Genomic DNA, 24,644 nt, shown 5'->3' on the forward strand with positions numbered 1-24,644 from the left:
GCAATCTGTCCATCTGACAAAAACGCTAATATCCAGAATCTACAAAGAACTTAAACAAATTTACAAGAAAAAATGACATTGCACTCCAGCGTGGGTAACAAGAACGAAACTCTGTCTCAAAAAAAAAAAAGAAAAAAAGAAAAAAACCCCCATCAAAAAGTAGGATTTTGTGTGAACATTTTTTCATTTATTTAAGGCAAATACCTAGAAATGGGATTGCTGGGTCTTATAGAAAGTGTTTGTTTCATTTTACAAGGGACTGCATCCAGAGTGGCTGTTTTTTCATTTGGCTACCAGCAATGTGTGCGAGTTCCAGTTGCTCACATCCTTACCAACACTTGTCAGTATTTTTTATTTTAGCTATTCTAATAGGTGTGCCATGGTATCTCGTGGTGGTTTTAACTTGCATTTCTGAATAGCAAGTGAACATTTCTTAATTTGCTTATTTGCATTTCTTTTGCCCAAATTGTTTGTGATATTTTAGTTCCTTTGTCTTTCACATATCGTATTTTCATTCTCTACTTTTTAACAGTTTTGTTGAAAGGTCACTGACATTAAAAAATAGCATATATTTAAGGTATACAATTTCATGTTTTGATATATGTCTACACTGTGAAATAATTCCCACATTCACCATAATTAACACATTTATAACCTCTACATTTACTATTTATGTGTTTGTGTGTGTGTATGTGTGTGTGTGTAGTGAGGAGATTTAAGATCTATCTTCTTAGCAGATTGCAAGTATACAATACAGTATTTTTAACCATTGTCCCTATGCTATACAGTCTTTTCATATAAATTCTAGAATCAGCTTTTATATACCTACAAAAAGTCCTGTTGGGATTTTGGTTTGAATTGAGTTGAACCTATGAATCAATTTGTGGAGAACTGAATCTTTACTATGTTGAGACTTCTTGTCGATGAACACAGTATTTTCTTTAACGTGGCTAGTTCCTTTTCTTATGGTTGAGTTATGAGAGTTTTTTGTGTTCCAGATACAAGTCCTTTATTGGGTATGTGATTTAGAAATATTTTATCCCAGTCTGTAGCATGTGTTTTCATACTTATATAGTGTCTTTGATAGAGCAAAAGTTTTTAATTTTGGTGAAATCTAATTCATAAATCTTTCCTTTCATGATTGTGCTCTTGGTATTATGTCTAATAACTCTTTGTCTCAGTTCAGGCCACAGTTTTTCTCCTAGATTTTTTCCTTTAAATGTTTATAATTTTATATTTTACATGTAAATCTTTTAGTTAATTCTTATGTAAGATTTGAAATTAAGATGAAGGTTCCTTTTTTTTTTTTTTTTGCATATGGATGTCCGGCTGCTCCAACACCATTTGTCGAATGGCTATCATTCCTTTATGGAATTAATTTTACAACTTGGTGAAAAATTACTAGAATATATTTGTGTGGATCTATTTCTGGCTTCTCTATTCTGTTCCATTGATCTATGTGTCTGTCCTTTTGTCCGTATCACACTGAATTGATTGCTGCAGCTTTGTATTAAATCTTAAATCTGCTAGTGTGATTTCTCCAACTTTACTACTCTGTTTCAAAATGGTTTTGGTTGTTATAGTTCCCTTGACTTCCACAGAAATTTTAGAATCAGCTTGTCTAGATCTGTAAAAATACACCTGAAGTTTGCTTGGAGAGTTACATCTTTTCTTTTTTCTTTTTCTTTTTCTTTTTTTGATGGAGTTTTGTTCTTGTTGCCCAGGCTGGAGTGCAATGGCACTATCATGGCTCACTGCAACCGTCTCCTCCCGGGTTCAAGTGGTTTTCCTGCCTCAGCCTCCCAAGTAGCTGGGATTACAGGCATGTGCCACCATATCCAGCAAATTTTATTTTTAGTAGAGACAGGGTTTTCTCCATGTAGGTCAAGCTGATCTCAAGCTCCTGACCTCAGGTAATCCGCCCACCTTGGCCTCCCAAAGTGCTGGGATTACAGGCATGAGCCATTGCGCCTGGCCAAGTTACATCTATTATATGTTAATTGTTTCAATCCATAAAATAGTATATCTTTCTGTTTATTTAGATCTTCTTTTCTTTATTTCACTAAGTTTTTGTAATTTTCAGCACACAGACCCTGTTTGTGCTTTGTTACTCTTATACCTATGTGTTTCATTCTTTTGGAGTTAATGTAAATTTTTAAAAAATGCTTAGTTGCCAATTATTCATTGTTAGCATAAAGAAATATATTTGATTCTTATGTGTTGAACCTTGTACCCTGTAGTCTCATTAAACTCACCATTAAGACTGGAATTTGTTTATGAATTCCTTGAAATTTTTGGCATAAACAGTCATGTCATCTGAAAATCTGCATGCCTTTTATCTCATTTCTTAACCTTATTAACTGGATAGACCACCCAGTAAAATGTTGAATGTTAGGAGTAGATATCTGTGTTAGTCCGTTCTCATACTGCTAATAAAGACATATCCAAGAATGGGTAATTTATAAAGGAAAGAGGTTTAATTGATTCACAGTTCCAAAAGGCTGCTGAGGCCTCAGGAAACTTACAATCATGGCAGAAGGGGAAGCAAACACATCCTTCTTTACATGATAGCAGGAAGGAGAAGTGCTGAGCAAAAGGGGGAAAATCCCTTTATAAAACCATCACATCTCATGAGAACTCAATCACTATCACAAGAACAGCATAAGGGTAACCACCTCCATGATTAAATTACTTCTTACTGGGTCCCTCCCATGACACATGGGGATTATGGGAACTACAATTCAAGGTGAGATTTAGGTGGGGACACAAAGCCAAATTATATCCATATCCTTGCCTTGTTCCTAAATTGAGAGGAAAAGCATTCAGTCTTTCACCATTAAGTATAACGTTAGCTTTTGTGTGTGCCTTTTATCAGGTTGAGAAAGTTTCTATTTCTAGTTTGCGGAGAGTCTTTATCATTAATGAATGTTGAATTTTGTCAAATACTTTTTTGGTAACAATTGATCATGTGATTTTTCTTCTTTAGGCTGTTCATATAGTGGACTACAATGATAAATTTTCCAGTCTTGAACCAGTCTCATATTCCCACTACAACCTCTACTTGGTCATGGTGTATTATTGTTTTTATATGTTTAAGGATTCCATTTGTTAATATTTTACTGAAGATTTTTGCATTTATGTTCATGAGGTATATTTGGTTGTGTCTAAAACAATTTTTTTTATGCTGTCTTTTGTATCAGGGTAATCCTGGCCTTATAAATCGAGTTGAGAGTGTTCTCATCTCTTCTTATTTCTGGAAGAGATTGTATGGAATTGGTATTAATTTTCCTCAAATAATTGGTAGAATTTGCCAGTGCAACCATCTGTGCTAGAAGGTTGCTTTTCTGGAAATTTTTAACTGCAAGTTCAGTTTCTTTAATTTTAATTTGATTTAATCTAGGTTTTCAAATCTATGTCTATAGAGTTGTTCTTAGTATTCCTTCATTATGTGTTCAATGTTTATGGAATCTGTAGTGATACCTCCTCTTTCATTATTGATTTTGGTGATTCATGGCTTATCTCTTTTTGGTCAGTTTTGCTAAAGGCTTATCAATGTAATTAATGTCAAAAAATCAGCTTTTGTTTTTATCGCTATTTTTCTTCTTCTTTTTTTTTAAATTTCATTGCTCTCTGCTGTTGTCTTTGTTAAATTTTTCCTTCTGCTTGTTTGGGTTTATTTTAGTTTTATTTTTCTAGCTGTTTAAAATGAAGGATTAGGCTATTGATTTGAGGAGTTTCTTCTTTTCTCAGGTAAATATTTAATGCTATCAATTTTTTTTTTTTTTTTTTTTTGAGACGGAGTTTCGCTCATTACCCAGGCTGGAGTGCAATGGCGCGATCTCGGCTCACCGCAACCTCCGCCTCCTGGGTTCAGGCAATTCTCCTGCCTCAGCCTCCTGAGTAGCTGGGATTACAGGCACGTGCCACCATGCCCAGCTAATTTTTTGTATTAGTAGAGACGAGGTTTCACCATGTTGACCAGGATGGTCTCGATCTCTTGACCTCGTGATCCGCCCGCCTCAGCCTCCCAAAGTGCTGGGATTACAGGCTTGAGCCACCGCGCCCGGCCTAATGCTATCAATTTTTTTTAATTTTTGTGAAAACCTTTATGTAGTAGAAAAAATAACTTAGACCTGAGAGTTAGGGGTGCATCCGATTTACATTTACATGTAAGATAAGATATTTGTGACATAATGAGTCATGAGTCCATCAACTTACTTGAAGGAGGGGGACAAAATGATCCCAAATGTGAAAGCTCTTGACAGCCTAGTGCAGAATTAATCACAGAGTGATAATAGGCAAGAGTGTTCAGAAAGCAATGAACAGGCAACACATCCTCTACACAGGGTGGGAAGCTTTTCTGCAAGGCTGTAGACCTCTTCTACTAAAAGGCATCTGATGGCCCTGTGTACACTAGCATTCTTTAGTCCTACCTGCTCCTACTTACATCTCTTCTACTATGAAATACTGATAAACATTGTAGGTGTGTTGATGGTATACTTTTTACAATATACCCATTTGTACCCAGTGTGATTCCGTCAATAAATGTTTTTTTTTTGGTTGCCATCATCTTTGTTTCTTAAAAAGTTATTAGTTTTAATTATTATGGAAATATAGTAGTTATGTATACTCAATAAATAATAAATATTTCTGATGTCCTTTAGGCCACAGAATAATTATTCTAAGTCCCATATTTAAATGAATTTATAGTTCCCTGAGGTAGAAGCATAACATACACAAATGAGATCTACATCAATCTGTAATTACTGTCATTTAATTTAAATATACTACACACCAGACGTTGTATGTGCTGGGTGTGGTACATACATTTAATCTTTACCACCTTCTTGCAAGGTATAAATAATATGGAGGACAATTTCATAGAAACCAGAAAAAGCCCAGGACCAGACAGATATACAGCCAAATTCTACCAGATGTATAAAGAAGAGCTGGTACCATTCCTACTGAAACTATTCCAAAAAAATAAGGAGGGACTCTCTAAGTGAGGCCAATATCATCCTGATAACCAAAACCTGGCTGAGATGACTAAAAAGAAAACTTCAGGCCAATATCCTTAATGGACATAGATGCAAAAATCCTCAACTAAAGACCAGCAAAGCAAACCCAGCAACACACCAAAAAGCTAATCCACCATGATCAAGGTTGGTTCAACATATGCAAGTCAATAACTGTGATCCACCATATAAATGGAACTAAAAACAGAAACCGCATGATCATCTCAGTAAATATAGAAAAGGCTTTCAATAAAATTCAACATCTTTTCATGTTAAAATCCCTCAACAAATTAGGCATTGGAGAAACATACTTCAAAATAAGAAGAGTTATCTATGAAAGCCAACATCACACTGAATAGGCAAAAGCCGGAAGCATACCCTGTGAAAATTGGAACAAGAGAAGGATGCCCTCTCTCACCACTCCTATTCAACATAGTGCTGAAAGTCGTAATCAGAACAATCAGGCAACAGAAAGAAATAAAAGGCATCCAGGTCAGGTGTGGTGGCTCACACCTGTAATCCCAACACTTTAAAGGCCGAGATGGATGGATCACCTGATGTCAGGAGCTCGAGACCCGCCTGACCAACATGGTGAAAACCCATCTGTAATGGGTTTCCCAAAACCCAGAAAATTAGCTGGGCCTGGTGGTGTATGCCTGTAATCTCAGCTACTTGGTAGGCTGAGGCAGGAGAATTGCTTGACGCTGGGAGGTGAGGGTTGCAGTGAGCCGAGATCACGCCATTGCAAGCTAGCCTGGGCAACAAGAGTGAAACTCCATCTCCAAATAAATAAATGGTATCCAGATAGAAAAACAGGAAGTCAAACTATTCCTGTTTGCAGACAGTATGATTCTATGTCTAGAAAACCTCATAGTCTCTGCCCAAAAGCTCCAAGATCTGATAAACAACTTCAGCAAAGTCTTAGGATACGAAATCAATGTACAAAAATCAGTAGCATTCCTATACATCAAAAATATCTAAATTGAGAGCCAAATGAAGAACAAATTTGTATTCACAACAGGAGAAAAAGAACAAACACCTAGGAATACAGATAACTAGGAAGGTGAAAGATCCATACAAGGGGAACTACAAAACACTGCTCAAAGAAATGAGAGACTCACCACTCCTATTCAACATAGTTTTAGAAGTTCTGGCCAGGGCAATCAGGCAAGAGAAAGAAATAAAGGGTATTCATTTAGGAAAAGAGGAAGTCAAATTGTCTCGGTTTGCAGATGACATGATTCTGTATTTAGAAAACCCCATCGTGTCAACCTAGACTCTCCTCAAGCTGATAAGCAACTTAAGCAAAATCTAAGGATACAAAATCAATGTGAAAAAATAATAAGCATTCCTATACACCAATAACAGACAAGCAGAGAGACAAATCATGAGTGAATTCCCATTCACAATTGCTACAAAGAGAATACAATGCCTAGGAATACAACTTAAAAAGGATGTGAAGGACTTCTTCAAGGAGAACTGCAAACCACTGCTCAAGGAAATAAGAGAGGACACAAACAGATGGAAAAACATTCCATGCTCATAGATAGGAAGAATCAATATCGTGAAAATGGCCATACAGCCCAAAGTAATTTGTAGATTCAATGCAATCCTCATCAAGCTACCATTGACTTTCTTCACAGAAGTGGAAAAAATTACTTTAAATTTCATATGAAACCAAAAAGGAGCCCACATAGCCTAGACAATCCCAATCAAAAAGAACAAAGCTGGAGGCATCCCACTACCTGATTTCAGACTATACTACAAGGCTACAGTAACCAAAACAGCATGGTACTGGTACCAAAACAGATATATAGCCAATAGAACAAAACAGAAGCCTAAAAAATAACACCACACATCTACAACCATCTGATCTTTGACAAATCTGACAAAAAAACAAGCAACGGGGAAAGGATTCCCTATGTAATAAATGGTGTTGGCAAAACTGGCTAGCGATATGCAGAAAGCTGAAACTGGATCCCTTCCTTACACCTTATACAAAAAGTAACTCGAGATGGATTAAAGACTTAAACGTAAGACCTAAAGCCATAAAAACCCTAGAAAAAAACCTAGGCAGTACCATTCAGGACATAGGCATGAGCGAAGACTTCATGACTAAAACACCAAAAGCAATTGCAACAAAAGACAAAGTAGACAAATGGGATCTAATTAAGCTAGAGAGTTTCTGCACAGCAAAAGACACTAACATCAGAGTGAACAGGGAACCTCCAGAATGTGAGAAAATGTTTGCAATCTACCCATCTGACAAAGGGCTAATATCCAGAATCTACAAAGACCTTAAATAAATTTATAAGAAAAAAAAACCCCATCAAAAAGTAGGTGAAGGATGTGAACAGACACTTCTCAAAAGACGACACTTATGCAGCCAACAAACATATGAACAAAAGCTCATCATCACTGGTCATCTGAGATGCAAATCAAAGCCACAATGAGATACCATGTAATGCTAGTTAGAATGGCAGTTATTAAAGAGTCAGGATACAACATTTACTGGAAAGGATGTGGACAAATAGGAATGCTTTTACACTGTTGGGGGGAGTGTAAATTAGTTCAACTATTGTGGAAGACGTGGCAATTTCTCAAGGATCTAAAACTAGAATTACCATTTGACCCAGCAATCCCATTACTGGGATATACCCAAAGGATTATAAATCACTCTATTATAAAGATACATACACATATATGTTTATTGTGGCACCGTTCACAATAGCAAAGACTTGGAACCAACCCACATGTCCATTAATAATAGAATGGATCAAGAAAATGTGGCACATAGACACCATGGAGTACTATGTAGCTACAGGAAATGATGAGTTCATGTCCTTTGTGGGGACATGGATGAAGCTGGAAACCATCATTCTCAGCAAAATAAACACAAGAACAGAAAACAAAACACTGCATATTCTCACTCATAAGTGGGAGTTGAATAATGAGAACACATGGACACGGAGTGGAATAAACTAGTCTTATGTCCTGAACAACTTGCTTTCTATGACTGCTAATTGTTAAGCTTTTTCTTTTTCTTTCTTTTTTTTTTTTGAGACGGAGTTTCGCTCTTGTTACCCAGGCTGGAGTGCAATGGCGCGATCTCAGCTCACCGCAACCTCCGCCTCCTGGGTTTAGGCAATTCTCCTGCCTCAGCCTCCTGAGTAGCTGGGATTACAGGCACGTGCCACCATGCCCAGCTAATTTTTTGTATTACTTTAGTAGAGATGGAGTTTCACCATGTTGACGAGGATGGTCTCGATCTCTTGACCTTGTGATCCACCCGCCTTGGCCTCCCAAAGTGCTGGAATTACAGGCGTGAGCCACTACGCCCGGCCTTCTTAAGCTTTTTCTAAGTTTCGTGAGGCTTGTGTATTTGACCAAGTCCCTGTGTTCTTTATTTATGTATGTACTTATTTCCCTGCCCCTCTTCTCTTTACCCCAAATTGTTATGTTTCCCTATACCCAGAAGAGACAGACTGACAGAGGTGCATGGTGGAGATGGAGACTATAGTTGGAGATAACCAGACTGGAGAGTCATATACACCCTGTCTATGGATTGGCAAAAGGGAGTCAACCAAAATGATAAAGAAAACGTGGCTTCTTATTTCAAAACAGTTTCAAACTTATAAAAAAGTTGATATAATATAAAGAACTTTTGTTTACCCTTCAGCCACAGTCTCTAATTGTTAACATGTTTATTTTATCATTCTCTTTATGTGTACTGCATAATCATTTTTTTTTTTTCTGAACTACTTACAGGAGGGAAAGGGAAAAGCCTGCATCAGGATCTGATTAGGATTATATGTGGTAATTAGTAATTAGTTATCCAGGTAAGATTTTTAGAAATAAAAAATTGTTGGCATTGAGACAAATGGATAGTGTGGGGGGGTTATCCCAATGGGGTTTTAAATAATGTGGCTTTAGAAGATGAAGGCTTTAGAAGATGGATAAACAAGAAGATGAAGGATTTCAAAGGCAGTTTGATGGATAAACTAATTCAAATATTAGAATTTCTTTTCATGTTATTTTGATGTATACTTATATATAATTCATGTATATTTATAAAGATCACAATATTGTAAATACAGTATTAAATTTTGCTTTTACTGTGTAGTTAAGTGATTTGGACTAGTAAGCAAAATAGTTTCTTGTACAAGTATTATAGTAGCCTCTCTTTTGTAGCACTGAGGTTGAATCAGAAGATAACCAAGAAGAACAGAAACAGGTGCACTGGCCAGAAAGCCACCTGACACCATGGGAGGTGTGGTTTATTGGCAAAGAAAAAGAAGAACGTGACCGGCTGCAACAGAAAGCTCTAGAGGTAAAAGTAGACGGTATTCTTTTTATTTAATCTGTGAGCTCACAAAGTAGAGCTGCAGTTGTAAATTAAAAGGTTAATGTTATTATCCCTAAAAACAAAGTCTTTGCTTTTATGTTAGTTTACTATATCTAATTTAATAACTAATAAGTTATAATGCAATAATAGAAATATGTTCATTGTTAGAGCATTTGGAAAATACAGCTAAGCATAGTTAAGAAAATAAAAATCCCCTCTAATTTCACTGTCTGAAGATAACCATTGTTAGTATTATGACATATTGCTTTCCAGATGTTATTCTGTGTAAATTACTTTGAAATAAATATGTACAAATGTGTACATATGTTGCATGTCTACATACACTGGAGCATCAACATATGTACATTTAACTAAGGTAAATTCAACTGTATACACCCAGTAAAATTTTTAGCTTTACTGAAACAAAATAGAGGCAGGAATCTACCTCCCCCGCTCCCCTCCCCTGCCCCATGTGTCACTCAGTGAGCATGTGCCCTGTGTGTAGGACAGTGGGAATCTACTTGCCAGTCTTTCAGAGTGTTTCAGTTTCTCTGTGCCTCTCTCACTTATGGACATTTCCATGTGTGAGTCCCTTTTGAACTTTTACTATATAAACTCAACATGTAGTTTTAGATGCATTTTCACATCTCTTCTTTAATGAGAATCTTCACATATTTCTTGAACTCTTACTGTTTCGGAACATGGCAACCAAATAGATTTGGATAATTTGGCATTCCCTAAATTCACTGTTCAGACTCACTATCTAAATTATTCCTATCCAAAGACAGAAGCCTAATAGATTTGAATGATGAGGTATACTTCTTGTTTTTAATGAAACAGAATAAAACTCTTTTTCTCTATCATTAACCATTTTTATAACATCATTGAAAAATGGCTAATATTATTAAAATATATTTAAAATGTATTACATATTTATTAAAATATAGTTAACTGGTTCATTCTTGTTGGATTTTTCAGTCTGTTAGTAACTGTTGCTAAAAAAATTTTGGGAGCAAAAGCTTCATGATCTTCCTTAGAATAACTTTTCTGTTAGTTTTGAAACCAGTTATTGTTTGATAAATTTCTAACCAGGCAGGCAGGCAATCACATGTCCAGGAGGTTTGGCATAATTCAAATGATTATGAAAACGAGTACATTCTGTTGTTTTCCTATTGTGTGATACTTTGTATTCTAGATTACAAATTTATTCCTGGAAAAGGGCACTGTGAGAGTGGCACTTACTTCCTCTTGGCAGTGCATAGGGCTTGAGAAAGACCTTATGGTTGATGTTAGGCAGGAGTAATACAAACCCTGGTTCTAGCCTTTTTACTTGCTGGGTGTAAGCAAGTTATTTAAACTTTTATGTTTCCATTTTCTCATCTGCTCAAGAGGAATAAAATAATATAATACCTGTGTCACAGGGGTTTTGTGAGGATTAAATGAAACTAAGTATAAGGATGCCTGACTTTGTTTTTGTTTGTATTGTTATTTATATCATTGCTCTTCGTAGCCTTCTTAAAGCTTTTTCATTTATTTTCAGAATTAGGGTGTATTTTTTAAATTCCCCGACTTACTTCTCTTACCTCAATGTCAAGTTTTAACATGACTAACTCCATTGTTTAGTTAGTAGCTTTTAAAAATATTTGTTCACAGTGAGCACTCTATTTTTTTATGTTATGAAAACACATACCTACATACATATATACATATATATACACACACACATACATATGTATGTGAAATAACATCTTGATTTTGTGTAAAACCTGATGTTCTATTCTTTTTTCAAAAGGCTGGTTGTAATTCATTAAATTGGTTTTAAACTTACAATTTGGAAAGTACTGATCCAGTGAGTTAGTGGTAGAACAAAGTTCAATTTCTGGTATTGTGCTTTGTCTCTAGTCTCACTAGAAGTTACTTGTTATATTAAGAAAAGGAGGGTTACTTCGAGTCATTTTTAGTCAGTACACAGAGAAAAGTTAATTAAATTTCGGAAAGTTAGTAAGAAAGCCTGGGCTTGGTAGTTGCCAAGGCTGAAATTTTGGGCTTGCCATTCTAATTCTGTGACCTTAGAAAAGTTAATTAACTTCTCTGAGCCTCGGTTTCTTCATTTGTAAGCTAAATGTTAGAGAGGCAATAATGGAGTAGTTAAAAGGGTAAATTCTGTGTTTTGTTTTGTTTTTTTTGAGACAGGGTCTCGCTCTGTCACCCAGGCTGGAGTATAATGGCACAACCACAGCTCACTGCAGCCTTGATCTCCCCTCTTCTTCCACCTCAGCTTCTCGAGTAGCTGGGACTGTAGGCACATGCTACCATGCCTGGCTAATTTTTGTTTTTGTTTTTTAGAGAGATAGGGTTTTGCCATGTTGCCCAGGCTGGCCTCCAACTCCGGGCTCAAGCAATCCTCCAGCCTCCACATCCCAAAGTGCTGGGATTACAGGTGTGAGCCATGACACCTGGTTTAAAAGTATAAATTCTTGAGCCATCCTTCCTGCATTCAAAATTTGGACTTTGGGCAAATCCTTAACCTTTCTATGTCTCAATTTCCTTATCAGTGAAAGGGGGAGAATAGTATTTACTTCATAGTGTTGTTATGAGGACTAAATGAACATCAGGATATGGACTGGTATGTACAAAGCCCTCAATAAAGTTATTATATATGAAAGGAGAGCATTATAACTGCTATGAAGATTTAAGAACAGATTAGAATAATAAATATAAGCCCTACCACAATGGTAAGCATGTAGCATGGTACAATTACTTATAATTCGATTGAAAGAGTAAAACCTGTTTATATATTTAGTAGTTTCATATTTCTTATGGCTATTTTATTACTTAACTTTGAAGTGATTAAATTTTAGCAGGACTCTTACGTATCAGTTATGCCAGGGATATCCTAACATATGGGCCAGCTACTCAACTTGTAAACTCATGTTGAGCTGTTGTGGTATTCACATTCTTTTGCTGCCTTTTCCATTATTTTGTTTTTATCTCATGCTTTCCTTATTTTTCTGTCTTTATTTTCTGTATTCCCTTGTTTATAAACCATGTCAAATTTTTAACCATAAAGAATAGTCATCTCAGATCCCTATTAAAACTAAAAAGCATAAAGGCCAGAAAAGTAATTTTGCCAAGGCTTCAGTTAGTGGCAGAACTGGGACTGGCACCTAATTCTTTGACTTCCATTTAAATGCTTTTCCCACAATATCAAGACATATTTTAGAAATAAATGAGTCAGACTTAATATTTATTTTTTAACGAATTCTGGCTTTCTTATTTTCTTCCTTTAAGACTTAAGAGAACATATATAGGATAGTTTAATCATTGAAAAGATCATCCATACTCATAAATTTGATTTGAGCATCAGACATTTGGATTTGTTTCAGAAATCTCTGTGAGACTAAGTTAAAAAATTATTTTAATTCATAAAAATTGCCCACTTACAAAATCGACAAGATGGCAAAACCCCGTCTCTCTAAAAAAATTTGTAACTTTTGTTGAGATGATAAATATGGTAAACATTGAATCAATTATCAAGCATTATGAAAAACTAGTATATTCGTTTTGTAGGTCTTTTAATTTTTATTTACTTTTTAATTATTATAAATAATTCTTTAGCCAACTGCCCCAAGTTCTTTGTGGTCTTTGGCTGATTCTAATTTTTAATATTTGTTTTAACATATTATTATAATCAGTTGTAAATTATAAAAATTACCTAGTTTGTGAATAGTCCTAGTGCTTTCTTTCTTTCATTTTTTTAACCATCTTGCCTTTGACCATTTCATTCTTCAGCCCTTAATGAAGGAATAGGGTAGGATATAGAGCTGTTGGTGAAACTCAAAACTGTCAGTTTTTCTGATTATTACCTTCAGTGGTAAAAAATTATTTGAAAGTAGGCAAAACCTATTGAAATTAAAATGCATTTTTATGATCTTCTTTGAATTTTGGTTTTTCGTAATCAAGTGTTTTATTCCATGGGAAAATATTAATAACTATCTCTAATCCTGTTGAAATTCAGTGGTACACCAGATGACCATGTAGGGGCCTTTTGAGAGAAGACTCCAGCTGTGTCCAGAAAGAGACTTGCCTTTGTGGTAAACATGGAGTCATTTAGGGTGGGAAGTTCTTTTTTTTTTGAAAGAAAGAAAGAAAGAAAAAAAATGAAGAGGAAGAAAAAGGAAGAGAAAGAGAGAGAGAGAATGGGAGTATTGCTTTCTTGCCCAGGCTAGAATGCAGTTTAGTAATGGGTATTGGAAACCTCTTTTATACCAATAATTATACTTGATGTAGACAGGAAGGAATAAGGGAAGAAAGTAACAAACAAGCAGCCAACCAATATTTCATTTAAACCTATGAAATGCTATGCGATTACTGAGGAGTGATTTACTTCCAATTATGTAGTCACTTTTGGAATAAGGTGGTAATGTATGTTTTGTGTATTTGAAGTGGAGAGTTCTGTAAATGTTTATTAAGTTTACTTGTTCCGGGTCTGAGTTCAAGTCCTGGATGTCCTTGTTAATTTTCTGTCTCGTTGATCTTTAAAATCGTTAGCTCTTCTTGTTACATTGATCCTTTTGCCATTATATAATGTCCTTCTTTGCCTCTTTTGCTCTTTGTTGCTTTAAAGTCTACTTTATCAGAGGCGAGAATTGCAACTCCTGCTTTTTGTTTGTTTATTTTTACTCTCTGATTGGTTGATAAATCTTCCTCCTTCTCTTTGTTTTGAGTCTGTGTATCGTTGCATGGGAGATGGGTCTGGATGCAGCATACCGATGGGTTTTGGCTTTTTATCCAATTAGAATATATATAGGTTTAATACTGGCATTTGATGCTAGCTGGCTGTATTGCCCATTAGTTAGTGTAAATTTTTCATTGTGTTAATGCTCTTTGCTTTTTGATATATTTTTGGAAAGGGTGATATTGGTTGTTCCTTTATATGTATAGTGCTTCTTTCAGAAGCTCTTGTAAAGCAGGCCTGGTGGTGGTGAAGTCTCTAAGTACTTGTTTGTTCGCAAAAGATTTAATTTTTCCTTCAATTATAAAGCTTAGTTTGGCTGGATAGGAAATTCTGGGTTGAAAGTTCTTTTCTTTAAGGATGTTAAATATTGGTCCGCACTCTTTTCTGGCTTGTAGGGTTTCTGCTGAGAGATCTGCTGTAGGTTTCCCTTTATGGGTAACCTGACCTTTCTCTCTGGCTGCCCTTAGTATTTTCTCCTTCATTTCAACCCTAATAAATCTGGCGATTATGTGCCTTGGGGTTGGTCTTCTTGAAGAATATCTTTGTGGTGTTCTCTGTATTACCTGGAGTTGAATATTACCCTGCCTTGCCAGGTTGGGAAAGTTTTCCTGAATGATATCCTGAAGAGTATTTTCCAACTTGGATTCATTCTCTTCATCACATTCAGGTACACCTATCAAACATAAATTAGGTCTTTTCACATAGTCCCATATTTCCTGGAGACTTTGCTAATTCCTTTTCATCCTTTTTTCTCCAATCTTGTCTTCTCGTTTCATTTCACTGAGCTTGTCCTCGACTTCTGATATCCTTTCTTCTGCTTGATCAATTCGACTGTTTAAACTTGTGCATGCTTCGCGAAGTTCTCGTGTTGTGTTTTTCAGCTCCATCAATTCACTTATATTCTCTAAATTGTCCATTCTCGTTAACATTTCGTCAAACCTTTTTTCAAGGTTCTTAGTTTCTTTGCATTGGGTTAGAACAAGTTCTTTTAATTCACAGAAGTTTCTTATCACCCACGTTTTGAAACCTGCTTCTGTTATTGGAACACACTCGTAATCTATTAAGCCTTGTTCCGTTACTGATGAGGAATTGCGATCCCCTGTAGAGGGAGAGGCATTCTGATTTTGAGTATTCTCTACCTTTTTACGCTGGTTTCTTCCCTTCATTATATATTTATCCGTCTGTCGTCTTTGTAATTACCGACTTTCTAACTAGATCTCTGGGCAGACGTCCAACTTGTTGATTCCCAGCACCGAAATCTGAGCAATCCACTGCGCCGGCCAAAACAGCGGTGTTAAGATTGATGGTGTTTTCTGCCCGGGAATCTCCGGACTCTGTACCAAGAACTGGCGCGCTAAGGCGCCAGCAAAACCGCCATGCCGGCCACAAGAGTCGCCCTGGCGACCTGTGGGGCTCCTCTGCTGGGAATCTCCTGGTCCGTGAGCAACAAATATTCGTCTGAAAGTGTGGCGTCCTCTCATTCTCTGCGCTTTCACTGGGAATTACAAGCCCGAGCTGCTAGTGTTCAGCTATCTTGGATCTCTCTCGAGGGTGGGAAGTTCTAAGGGCCAGCTTTGGAAGGCAGGGTTGTGTCTCAAAACGTGATGTATGTTCTGGTTTGGCAAATTACTTGAATAGACATCCTGAGATTAGGACACTGTTTGGGTTATTGGTAGCATTTTCTAGGTACATTTTGACCTTTTTTCTTTAACCCCCCTCAATCAACATTAAGATTTGTTAACCATCAAATAGGAGTACACAGGGTTTATTTTTTTCAATTTTTTAGTTAAGTGAAAAATCTTAAAAAGGTACATAAAAGTACATAAACATATAGTCAATCATATCTTTAGTTACATATTTAAATAATTTTCTTGAAAATAAAATGTAGGACTATTTTGGAAAATTTTTAATATATAGTTGTCAGGTCTCCATCTAGCCAATTAATGACTTTTATATTTATATATATACATATAAACATACATATAAACACATGTATTTTTGTATGTATATGTATATATGTATAATTTCCCCCCTTTTGTTTTCTGACACAAGTCCAGACCCTCTTTTCCTTTTTCTTTCTTTTTTTTGACGGAGTCTTGCTTTGTTGCCCAGGCTGGAGTACAGTGCCATGATTTCAGTTCACTGAAACCTCCGCCTCTCAGGTTCAAGCGATTCTCCTGCCTCAGCCTCCCTCGTAGCTGAGATTACAGGTGCCTGCCACCACACCTGGCTAATTTTTTAAGTTTTTAGTAGGGTTGGGGTTTTGCCATGTTGGCCAGGCTGGTCTCGAACCCCTGACCTCAAGTGATCCACCTGCTTTGGCCTCACAAAGTCCTGGGATTATAGGCATGAGCCACCATGCCTGGCCCAGAGGCCTAGACCTTCTTTTTCTTATAACTCATATACTGTGGCAAACTCTTAATCAGTCTTCCTCAGAATAGTTCTCATCCCTTCAAATGCCATCTTCAGCCTTTGTCATTAAGAGCTCTGAATTTGCCCTTTTGCCAGTTATTCTTGTTTCATAGAGTTTACTTTACTTTGCCTCTCTTAAAAGTAAAGCTAGTACCACATTCAAATTTTCCACCCCCTCCCATCTCCCAATCTCTCTCTTCTTTTGAAGTCATTTTTTCAGTGTTCCTCGTATGGTGCTCATTTCTGACTAGCCTGGTATATAGGCTAAGGGAAGGAAAGATGTTTCTACTCATCTTCCCTTCCCTTCTCTGAACTTTTTGATATGCAATAACTCACAGTGTAGCATTTATTTCTTTGGTGTATAGAGAATCACATTAGATCAAACTTCTGAGATTTCATCTTTATATCATTTCTTGCTAGGTCCAAAGTAGGTGTACCATAAAAATGTATTGAGTAAGTAATCAAAGAACAATAGCTGCTGGAGTGATGAAAAATCCTTAAAACAAAGATGATTTCCTTTTGAGGGTGTAGTGTTTAAAAGTTAGAAGACTTCCTGAGTGAAGGCAGCTATTTTCTATGCAGCAGAATTTTAGGATGAGAGGTTATAGAAGACAGATTTCCTGTGACCAGTTGTTTAAAATGCAAAAGAGATGTTCTTGGTGTTAAGTTTTATTTTCATTTAAGACACTGGAATTGGTCTGAGGGTTGGAAAATTGTCTTTCCCACTACTACCCATGCCCACCAGGTAGGTAAGTCTTTGGGAAAGAAAGGGCTAGGGAGGAGAGTGGAAACCAATAGAAGATACGTCAAAGTATCTGACTATTAATATCTAAAGACAGAGAAGAAAAATAACCAGTAATTATGGTTGTGGAGTCCTAGTGAAGTCTAGTTTGAACAATATTCTCAATGATTGCAGTAATTTAACTGATGAGTGACAGAGTGGTAGCATTCAAGTTGTAGTTTTATTTGGCCATACCTTTCACATTCTTTTTCCTGAGGAAATGCCCAAACACGTAGATTCCAGTGACAGCAAGGCAGTTAAATGATTTGGGATGTGAATGTGGCTTTTGTTTAACATTTCAGCACCTACAAAATCAGTGAAGAAAACTCTGGGTTCTTTTTTTCCCTAAGGAAACCTGAATGACTTCTTTGCATTTCTTTTGTGTAACTTTGAATTAAATTTTTAATATAGGGATTATTTAATTCCTATGCTTTATCTTCATCAGGAATCCAGAAGCTTCTTATAACTGTAACAAAAAAAAAGTTGCAATTCTCATGAGCTTCTGCCAGTAGCTTAGAGTGATGCCAAAATTTATGTGTGGGAAAGTTGATTTCAATGAGGGTAATTTAGCTGAAGTTTAGTCTAGGAAACTAGTGTTTTGCTGCCAAGCAATTATTTGCACATTTCTAAAAAATGACATACTTTTACCAATGCTCTTTTTCATCATAGACTGGTTACTTAAGTAAGTTATTGTCACTAGTGACATATGCTCTATAAAGGAAACTATATTCTTGTTTAATTTGGTTAATAACCTCAGACTTTCTATGTGATTTGGGTACTTCTAATAAATGTTGCCTTTTGTCTAAATAAAATCCACAGGAATTAAATCAACAACTAGAAAAAAGAAAAGAAATGGAAGAACGTGAAAAAAGAAAGATAATTGCTGAAGAAAAGCACAAGGAATGGGTTCAGAAAAAGAATGAGCAGGTAAGGAGGGAAAAATGCACACACACATTGACGTCTCTTGTAAAATCTTTCTTCCCATTACCCTTTATTACCAAGATTTTAAAAAATATTTCTCTTAGAGTCTTTCTTCTCTGGCTTGTTTTATTTTTCTATCCTGGTGGACATTTATCAAGTCTCTGTCTTCTGCCCTTTGCCCTCTACTTTTCTCCTTTTTCCCTCCTGTGGCCTCCACTAATATTTGCCTGCAGGCAGTCATCAAGTCTGTATCTCCAGGCCTGACCTGGATCCTTGTGGCAAGTGCCTCCAAGTCTGCAAATCTAAAACAACCCATTTTGCCCATTCTTCCTTCATAAAACCATTCTCCCATTTCTTTGTTTAGTTCAGCTGTCTTCTTGGTTACCAGGGTTTAATTAGAATTCTTCTGTTGTTCCTAATCATATCCTTTTCTTTACGATTACTACTCCCCTGTTTGTGATATCTTTCCATTATATCTTTCAACTTATTGTCTACTTATACTGGATTATAAGCTCCATAAGGGCAGGGATTTTTGCCTCTTTTGTTCAATTCTCTAGGAGCTAGTTGAGTACCTAGCACATAATATATGTCCAAAAATAGTTGAATTGAGTGAAGATGTTCATTGAACGAACTTTTTCCTTTTAATTTTAATATATTCTTGAATGGATCATGCATATTAGAAATTTTAAAAATACTTATTCTTTGGTCAATTTGTCTTCTGTTGTGATTTTTACATACTTAGAATTGTACTGCTTTTATTATTATAATCCAGTTTTATAAAGTTGGACAGATGTTTAAATTGTAGGACAGTGTTTTAAATTTTAATTTTAACTTTTTGTATTCATTGTTGAATCTAATGCCCAGTGCCATTTACTCATAAATAATTTCAGTAAATTGAAGATGACATAGCCTTCTTCATCCAAGTATTATAAGAAGGAAATTAGTTAGATGTATGTGTGTGTTATAACCATGTTTGTTTAGAAGTCGATTATGTTTTTTAAAAAAGTTTGCTTCATCCTATGATATAACATGAAAGAGATCTTTGTGAATAAATTCAATAATCAAAATAAGTCTCTGTGACTGTTATGAAACTTTGGGTAATATCTTTTTAAAATTTGTAACTATAAAACAAAATTATTTTACACATGCAGAATAGTTTGCTCTTTTCTTTAAAAATCCCTCTTATCTTCTAACTCTAAAGCTAATTTTACCATACCAATCAAGCCTAGTTGTTATTTGTCTAAGAATGTAAGATACTGCTGGGAGATGATATATTCACTGTTTTATTTAGTGGCAGTAGACCTAATCCAATTACTGAAGAAAAAAAAATTCTTTATTTGAAGGGAAGTGGCTTGCCCTCTCATAAATCACTAGTTATTGAAGACAAAATTCCATAATGTTGAAATTATTTAAAAATGAGAATTATTTAAAAATAAAACTGAGAAGCTATATTTACCTGTTCTGCAGAACTCTTGTTCATGTTAAGGAATAATTGATTATTCTAAATTTTTTTTTCTTTAAGACCTATCAGATTTCTTCTTTCAGACATAGTTACATTTACCTCTATTTGTAAAGACTGCTCTCCTGGTTCTTCTCTTCCTGTCTGGCTTCTAGCTTTTTTCTCCTCTGTTTATATTTCATGGTGTGTGGTCCTCAGCTGCCTCCAGCTTCATTCACATTTTAGTTGTATCTGTGGCTGCTATTTTCTCTAAGTCATTTTCACTGTGTTCTATAAAAAAATCAGACAAGAAGAATTTATGCATTCATTTAGCAAAGCTAGTTTCTTAAAATATGATTGTAAATTCTTAAGTGCTTTTAAAATAAATGTTCTATCTCATCTGGTACTCCTTACAGTTGTGTTGCCATGGTAATTTATTTTCTGGATATGTTTATTACAGTGTTACATATATTTTTAAAAGGGCCTTTTAGTGTTTTAAAAAATTATTCAAAAATAAAATCGTTTTTACTTCTCCAAACACAACTGAGTTTTTAATGGAAGACATTAATTTAGATCAACAAGGTTGGTTGATTGATAATACTGTTATCATTGCATTATTCATGCTTTCAACAAATATTTACTCAACTTTTACTATGTGCGAGGCACTGTTGGAGAAAGTAAAACAGAAATTCAGAAACTTTAAGTAGCCAGTTGTTATGTTAGTTTCCTTTAGTTGTATGAAACAAAGGTTCTCTCAGTGCAGCATCTTTAAAAAAAGGAAGATTTATTGTTGTGCTCTGTGTGGTGTAGAACTAGTGTGCCAGAAAATCTGAAGCCACTTAATGGCTGGTTCCTCTCTCAGTAGTAGTGACTACCCTGAGTGCCTGCTGTGTCCTCCTTTTGCTAACTGAAGGGATTTTGTCACTCTACTTTAGTTTAAATCCTACAGAAGTCTGTCTGATTTTTTCAGAATTATTTCTATTGAGCTATAATTTGCATACAATAAAATGCACTTATTTTAAATTTGATGACTTGGGCAAATTTAGGTACCCATGTAACCAGCACCAGTAAAGATATAAAACATTTCCATCACCCCAGAAAGTTCCCTTGTGCCCCTTTGCATTCACCCCAACTTCCTGCTCCCAGCCAGCCTCACCTCCAAGGAAACCATTAATCTGCTTTCTGTACCTGTAGATTAGGGTTGCCTTTTCTATAATTTCATATAAATGGAATGATAGAATATATACTCTGTTGTGTTGGTCTTTTGTTTTAAAACTTATCCTGATATTTCATGTATTATTCCTTTTTATTGCTGACTATAGTATTTTATAAATACCACAAATTGTTTATCTGTTCACTAGTTGATGGACAATTGAGTTGTTTTCAGTTTGGGATATTATGAATAAAATTCTGTGACCACACACTTACAAGTCTTTTTGTGGACACTTGCTTTCATTTCTCTTGGGTGAATGCCTAGGAACTAAATTACTGGGCTATATGGTAAGTATGTGTTTAACTTTATGAGAAGTTGCCAAACATTTTTCTAAAGTACTTGTACTATTTTACATCTTCACCACTGTTGTAAGAAAGTTCCAATTGCTCCACATCTTTGATAAATTTGGTATGGCCAGCCCTTTTCATTTTAAGTCCTTCTAGTGAGTATGGAGTGGTATGCTATTGTTTTAATTTTCATTTTCCTGAGATCTAATGATGTTTATTACCCTTTCATAAGCTTATTATATTAGTCTTCTAGAGCTTCCATAACAAAATACTACAAACGGGGTGGTTTAAACAACAGAAATATGTCTTTACTCACAGTTCTGGAGACGAAAATCAAGATAAAGGTGTCTGCAGGTTTGGTTTCTCCTGAGGCTTCTCTCCACGGCTGTCTTTTTATGTCCTCAGAGGGCTTTTCTCTATGCACACACATCCCTGATGTCTCTTCCTCCTCCTGTAAGGACACCAGTCCTCTTAGATTAGGGTCCTACCCGTATGACTTCATTTAAACTCATTAAAGATCCTATCTCCAGCTGGGTGTGGTGGCTCATGCCTGTAATCCCAGCACTTTGGGAGGACAAGGCGGGTGGATCACGAGGTCAAGAGATCAAGACCATCCTGGTCAACATGGTGAAACCCCGTCCCTACTAAAAATACAAAAAATTAGCTGGGCATGGTGGCGTGTGCCTGTAATCCCAGGTACTCAGGAGGCTGAGGCAGGAGAATTGCCTGAACCCAGGAGGCGGAGGTTGTGGTGAGCCGAGATCGCGCCATTGCACTCCAGCCTGGGTAACAAGAGCGAATCTCTGTCTCAAAAAAAAAAAAAGAAGATCCTATCTCCAAATATAGTCACATTGTGGATTCTGGATTCAACACAGGAATTTGGGAGAGGGGCAGAGACACAATAAAGTCCATAACACCTATTGACCGTTTCTACATCTCTTTTGTTGTTGGCTTGTTTTGTGTTGTGTTGTCATTTGCCCATTTTTTGAAGGGGTAGTAGGACTTATTATTAAGATACGAGAATTCTTTGTATATTCAGACTATAAGTCCCTTCTCAGATATATGTATTGCAAATCTTTCTTCCCATTTAATTTTTCTTCCGTCCTTCCCTGCCTCCCTGCCTCCCTCCTTCCCTGCCTCCCTCCCTCGCTGCCTCCCTCCTTCCCTGCCTCCCTCCCTCCCTGCCTCCCTCCTTACCTGCCTCCCTCCCTCCCTGCCTCCCTCCTTGCCCCCTTGCCTCCCTCCCTCCCTTCCTCTTTCTCTCTTTCTCTCTTCCTCCCTTCCTCCCTTCCTTCCTTCCTCTCTCTCGCTTCCCTCCCTCCCTTCCTCCCTTCTTTTTTTTCTTTTTTCCTTTTTAGTTAGAGTCTCACTCTGTCACCCAGGCTGGAGTGCAGTAGCTCGATCTTGGCTAACTACAACCTCTGCCTCCCGGGTTCAGCTGATTCTTGTCCCTCAGCCTCCTAAGTAGCAGCGATTATAGGAGTGCATCACCACGCCTGGCTAATTTTTGTATAACCTCTGCCTCCCGGGTTCAACCGATTCTTGTGCCTCAGCCTCCTGAGTAGCTGTGATTATGGGAGTGCATCACCACGCCTGGCTAATTTTTGTATTTTTAGTAGAGATGGGGTTTTGCCATGTTGGACAAGCTGGTCATGAACTCCCCATTTAATTTTTGTTAATGGTGTTTTTTATCCATTAACAAGAAGAAGCACTGACAAATATGTTTTAAAGAGCAGTTTTAAATTTTGATGAATTTTCATATTTCAGTTTTTTAATTGTTGGTGGTTTTTGTGAAATGTTTGCCCACTCCAACAGGATAAAACTACTCTCCACTGTTTGCTTCCAGAGGCTTTATAGCTTTAGCTTTACTCGTATGTCTAATTCAGTTTAATTTTAACATATGGTATGCATTAAAGGTCAAGGTTCATTTGTTTGCATGTGGATATCCAATTGTCCTAACAATGTCGACAAGATAATCTTTTCTCTATTATAAACTACCTTGGCACCTTTGTTTAAAATCATTTGACCATATATTTATAGGTCTGTTTCTGAATTCTATTCTATTCTATTGATTTATATCCTGTGCCAGTATCACACTTGTTACTATAGTTTTATAGTTCTGAATTTATTATTTGTGAAATCTGATAGTGTAAATTCTCCAGGTCTTAAATTCTTTTTCAAACTTGTTTTAGTTGCCGTGCATCTTGCTACATACAGTGTAGAATTGGCTTATCAATTTCCCTAGTAATGCCTGTTCTAATAGTGCTTGGCACTATTGGGATTCTGCTAAATATCAATACATAGATTATTTTGGAGAAAATTGCTATCTTAATAATATAAAATTTTAAATCTATAAACATGGTTTTTCTTTCCAGTTATCTATGTCTTCTTTAATTTCTCTCAGCAGTGTTTTTTAGTTTTCGACATATAGCAGTATTATCTTTTGTTAAATATATTTCTCAGTATTTCATGTTTTTGCTGATGAGGGCAGTTATCTTGCCTGTTCCAGATATATGTTATATATATTATACACACACACAAATATATATATATAGATATATATTTTTTTCCCCCCCAGCCACATTCATATGAAACGTTTCTGATATTACCTTGTAATTTTCATGCCTGGTTTTGATATCAGAATAATGCAGGACTCTTAAAATTAGCTTTGATGTGTTCCCTTTTCCTCTATATTCTAAAATCATTTTTGTAGGGTTTGGTACTATTAAGATATACCACAATAATATATTATTAAAATATGGAATATATTTAACTGTGTAATAGAATCTACTAGTGAAGCTTTCAGATACTAGAGATTTTTTGTGGGAAAGTTTTAAATTTTTAATTGTTTTTATAAGTAGAGGGTTATTCAGACACTATTTTTCTCAAATTAGTTTTGGGGAGTGACATATTTTAAGGAGTTTTGACATTTCATTTAAAATGTTGAATTTATTGGCATAAGATTGTTTTTAAGATTCTCCCATTTTGATTTCTGCATGATGTCTGTAGTGATCCACCACTTACTGTCTCTATGACCTTAGGCAAATTTACCCTCCATGTGCCTTAGTTTCCTCCTTTGTAAAATGGAATAATAATAGTATCTACCTCATATCATGATTGTAAGAATTAATTGAGAGTGTGTACAAATAAATTACGGAAAATAGTAACAGGCATAGTTAGCACTCAATAAATGTCAGCTGCTATAATTAAAAACAATGTAAGAACTGGTTGATTCCTTGTAGGTAAAGTTGTGGAGGACAGTCATGAGTCACATAGAGATTAAGCAAGATATGCACCAAGATCCTTTTCAATTTGTAGATCTTCTGACAGTTTGAAGTAGTTAAAATGCAGTATTATTCCAATGGCTGTTGAGTTCTCAGCATGAAAAGATTCTGCTTTACAGCTATTGGCTGTTCAGCAAGAAGGAAATACAGCAACTTCGATACAACTTGGGGAATTACTTGAGCTTTGATTTTTAAGACCTGTCTTTTCTG

At 36.0% G+C, this 24,644-nt stretch overlaps 1 protein-coding gene across 7 annotated transcripts in view; it reads left to right on the plus strand.

The window, feature by feature from the left end:
* Positions 1-24,644, plus strand: part of CCDC34 (coiled-coil domain containing 34) — a 327,538-nt gene that overhangs the window by 5,113 nt on the left and 297,781 nt on the right. For all 7 annotated transcript variants that reach the window (XM_064365089.1, XM_064365087.1, XM_064365088.1 and 4 more), the window contains exons 2-3: positions 9,207-9,345; positions 18,111-18,218. In XM_064365089.1, the coding sequence (XP_064221159.1) occupies positions 9,207-9,345; positions 18,111-18,218 (247 nt within the window). The remainder of the gene's footprint in view (positions 1-9,206; positions 9,346-18,110; positions 18,219-24,644) is intronic.

Source organism: Aotus nancymaae, unplaced genomic scaffold, assembly GCF_030222135.1.
Source record: "Aotus nancymaae isolate 86718 unplaced genomic scaffold, 86718_ANA_hifiasm-v0.15.2.pri h1tg000059l, whole genome shotgun sequence".
NCBI lineage: Eukaryota > Metazoa > Chordata > Mammalia > Primates > Aotidae > Aotus > Aotus nancymaae.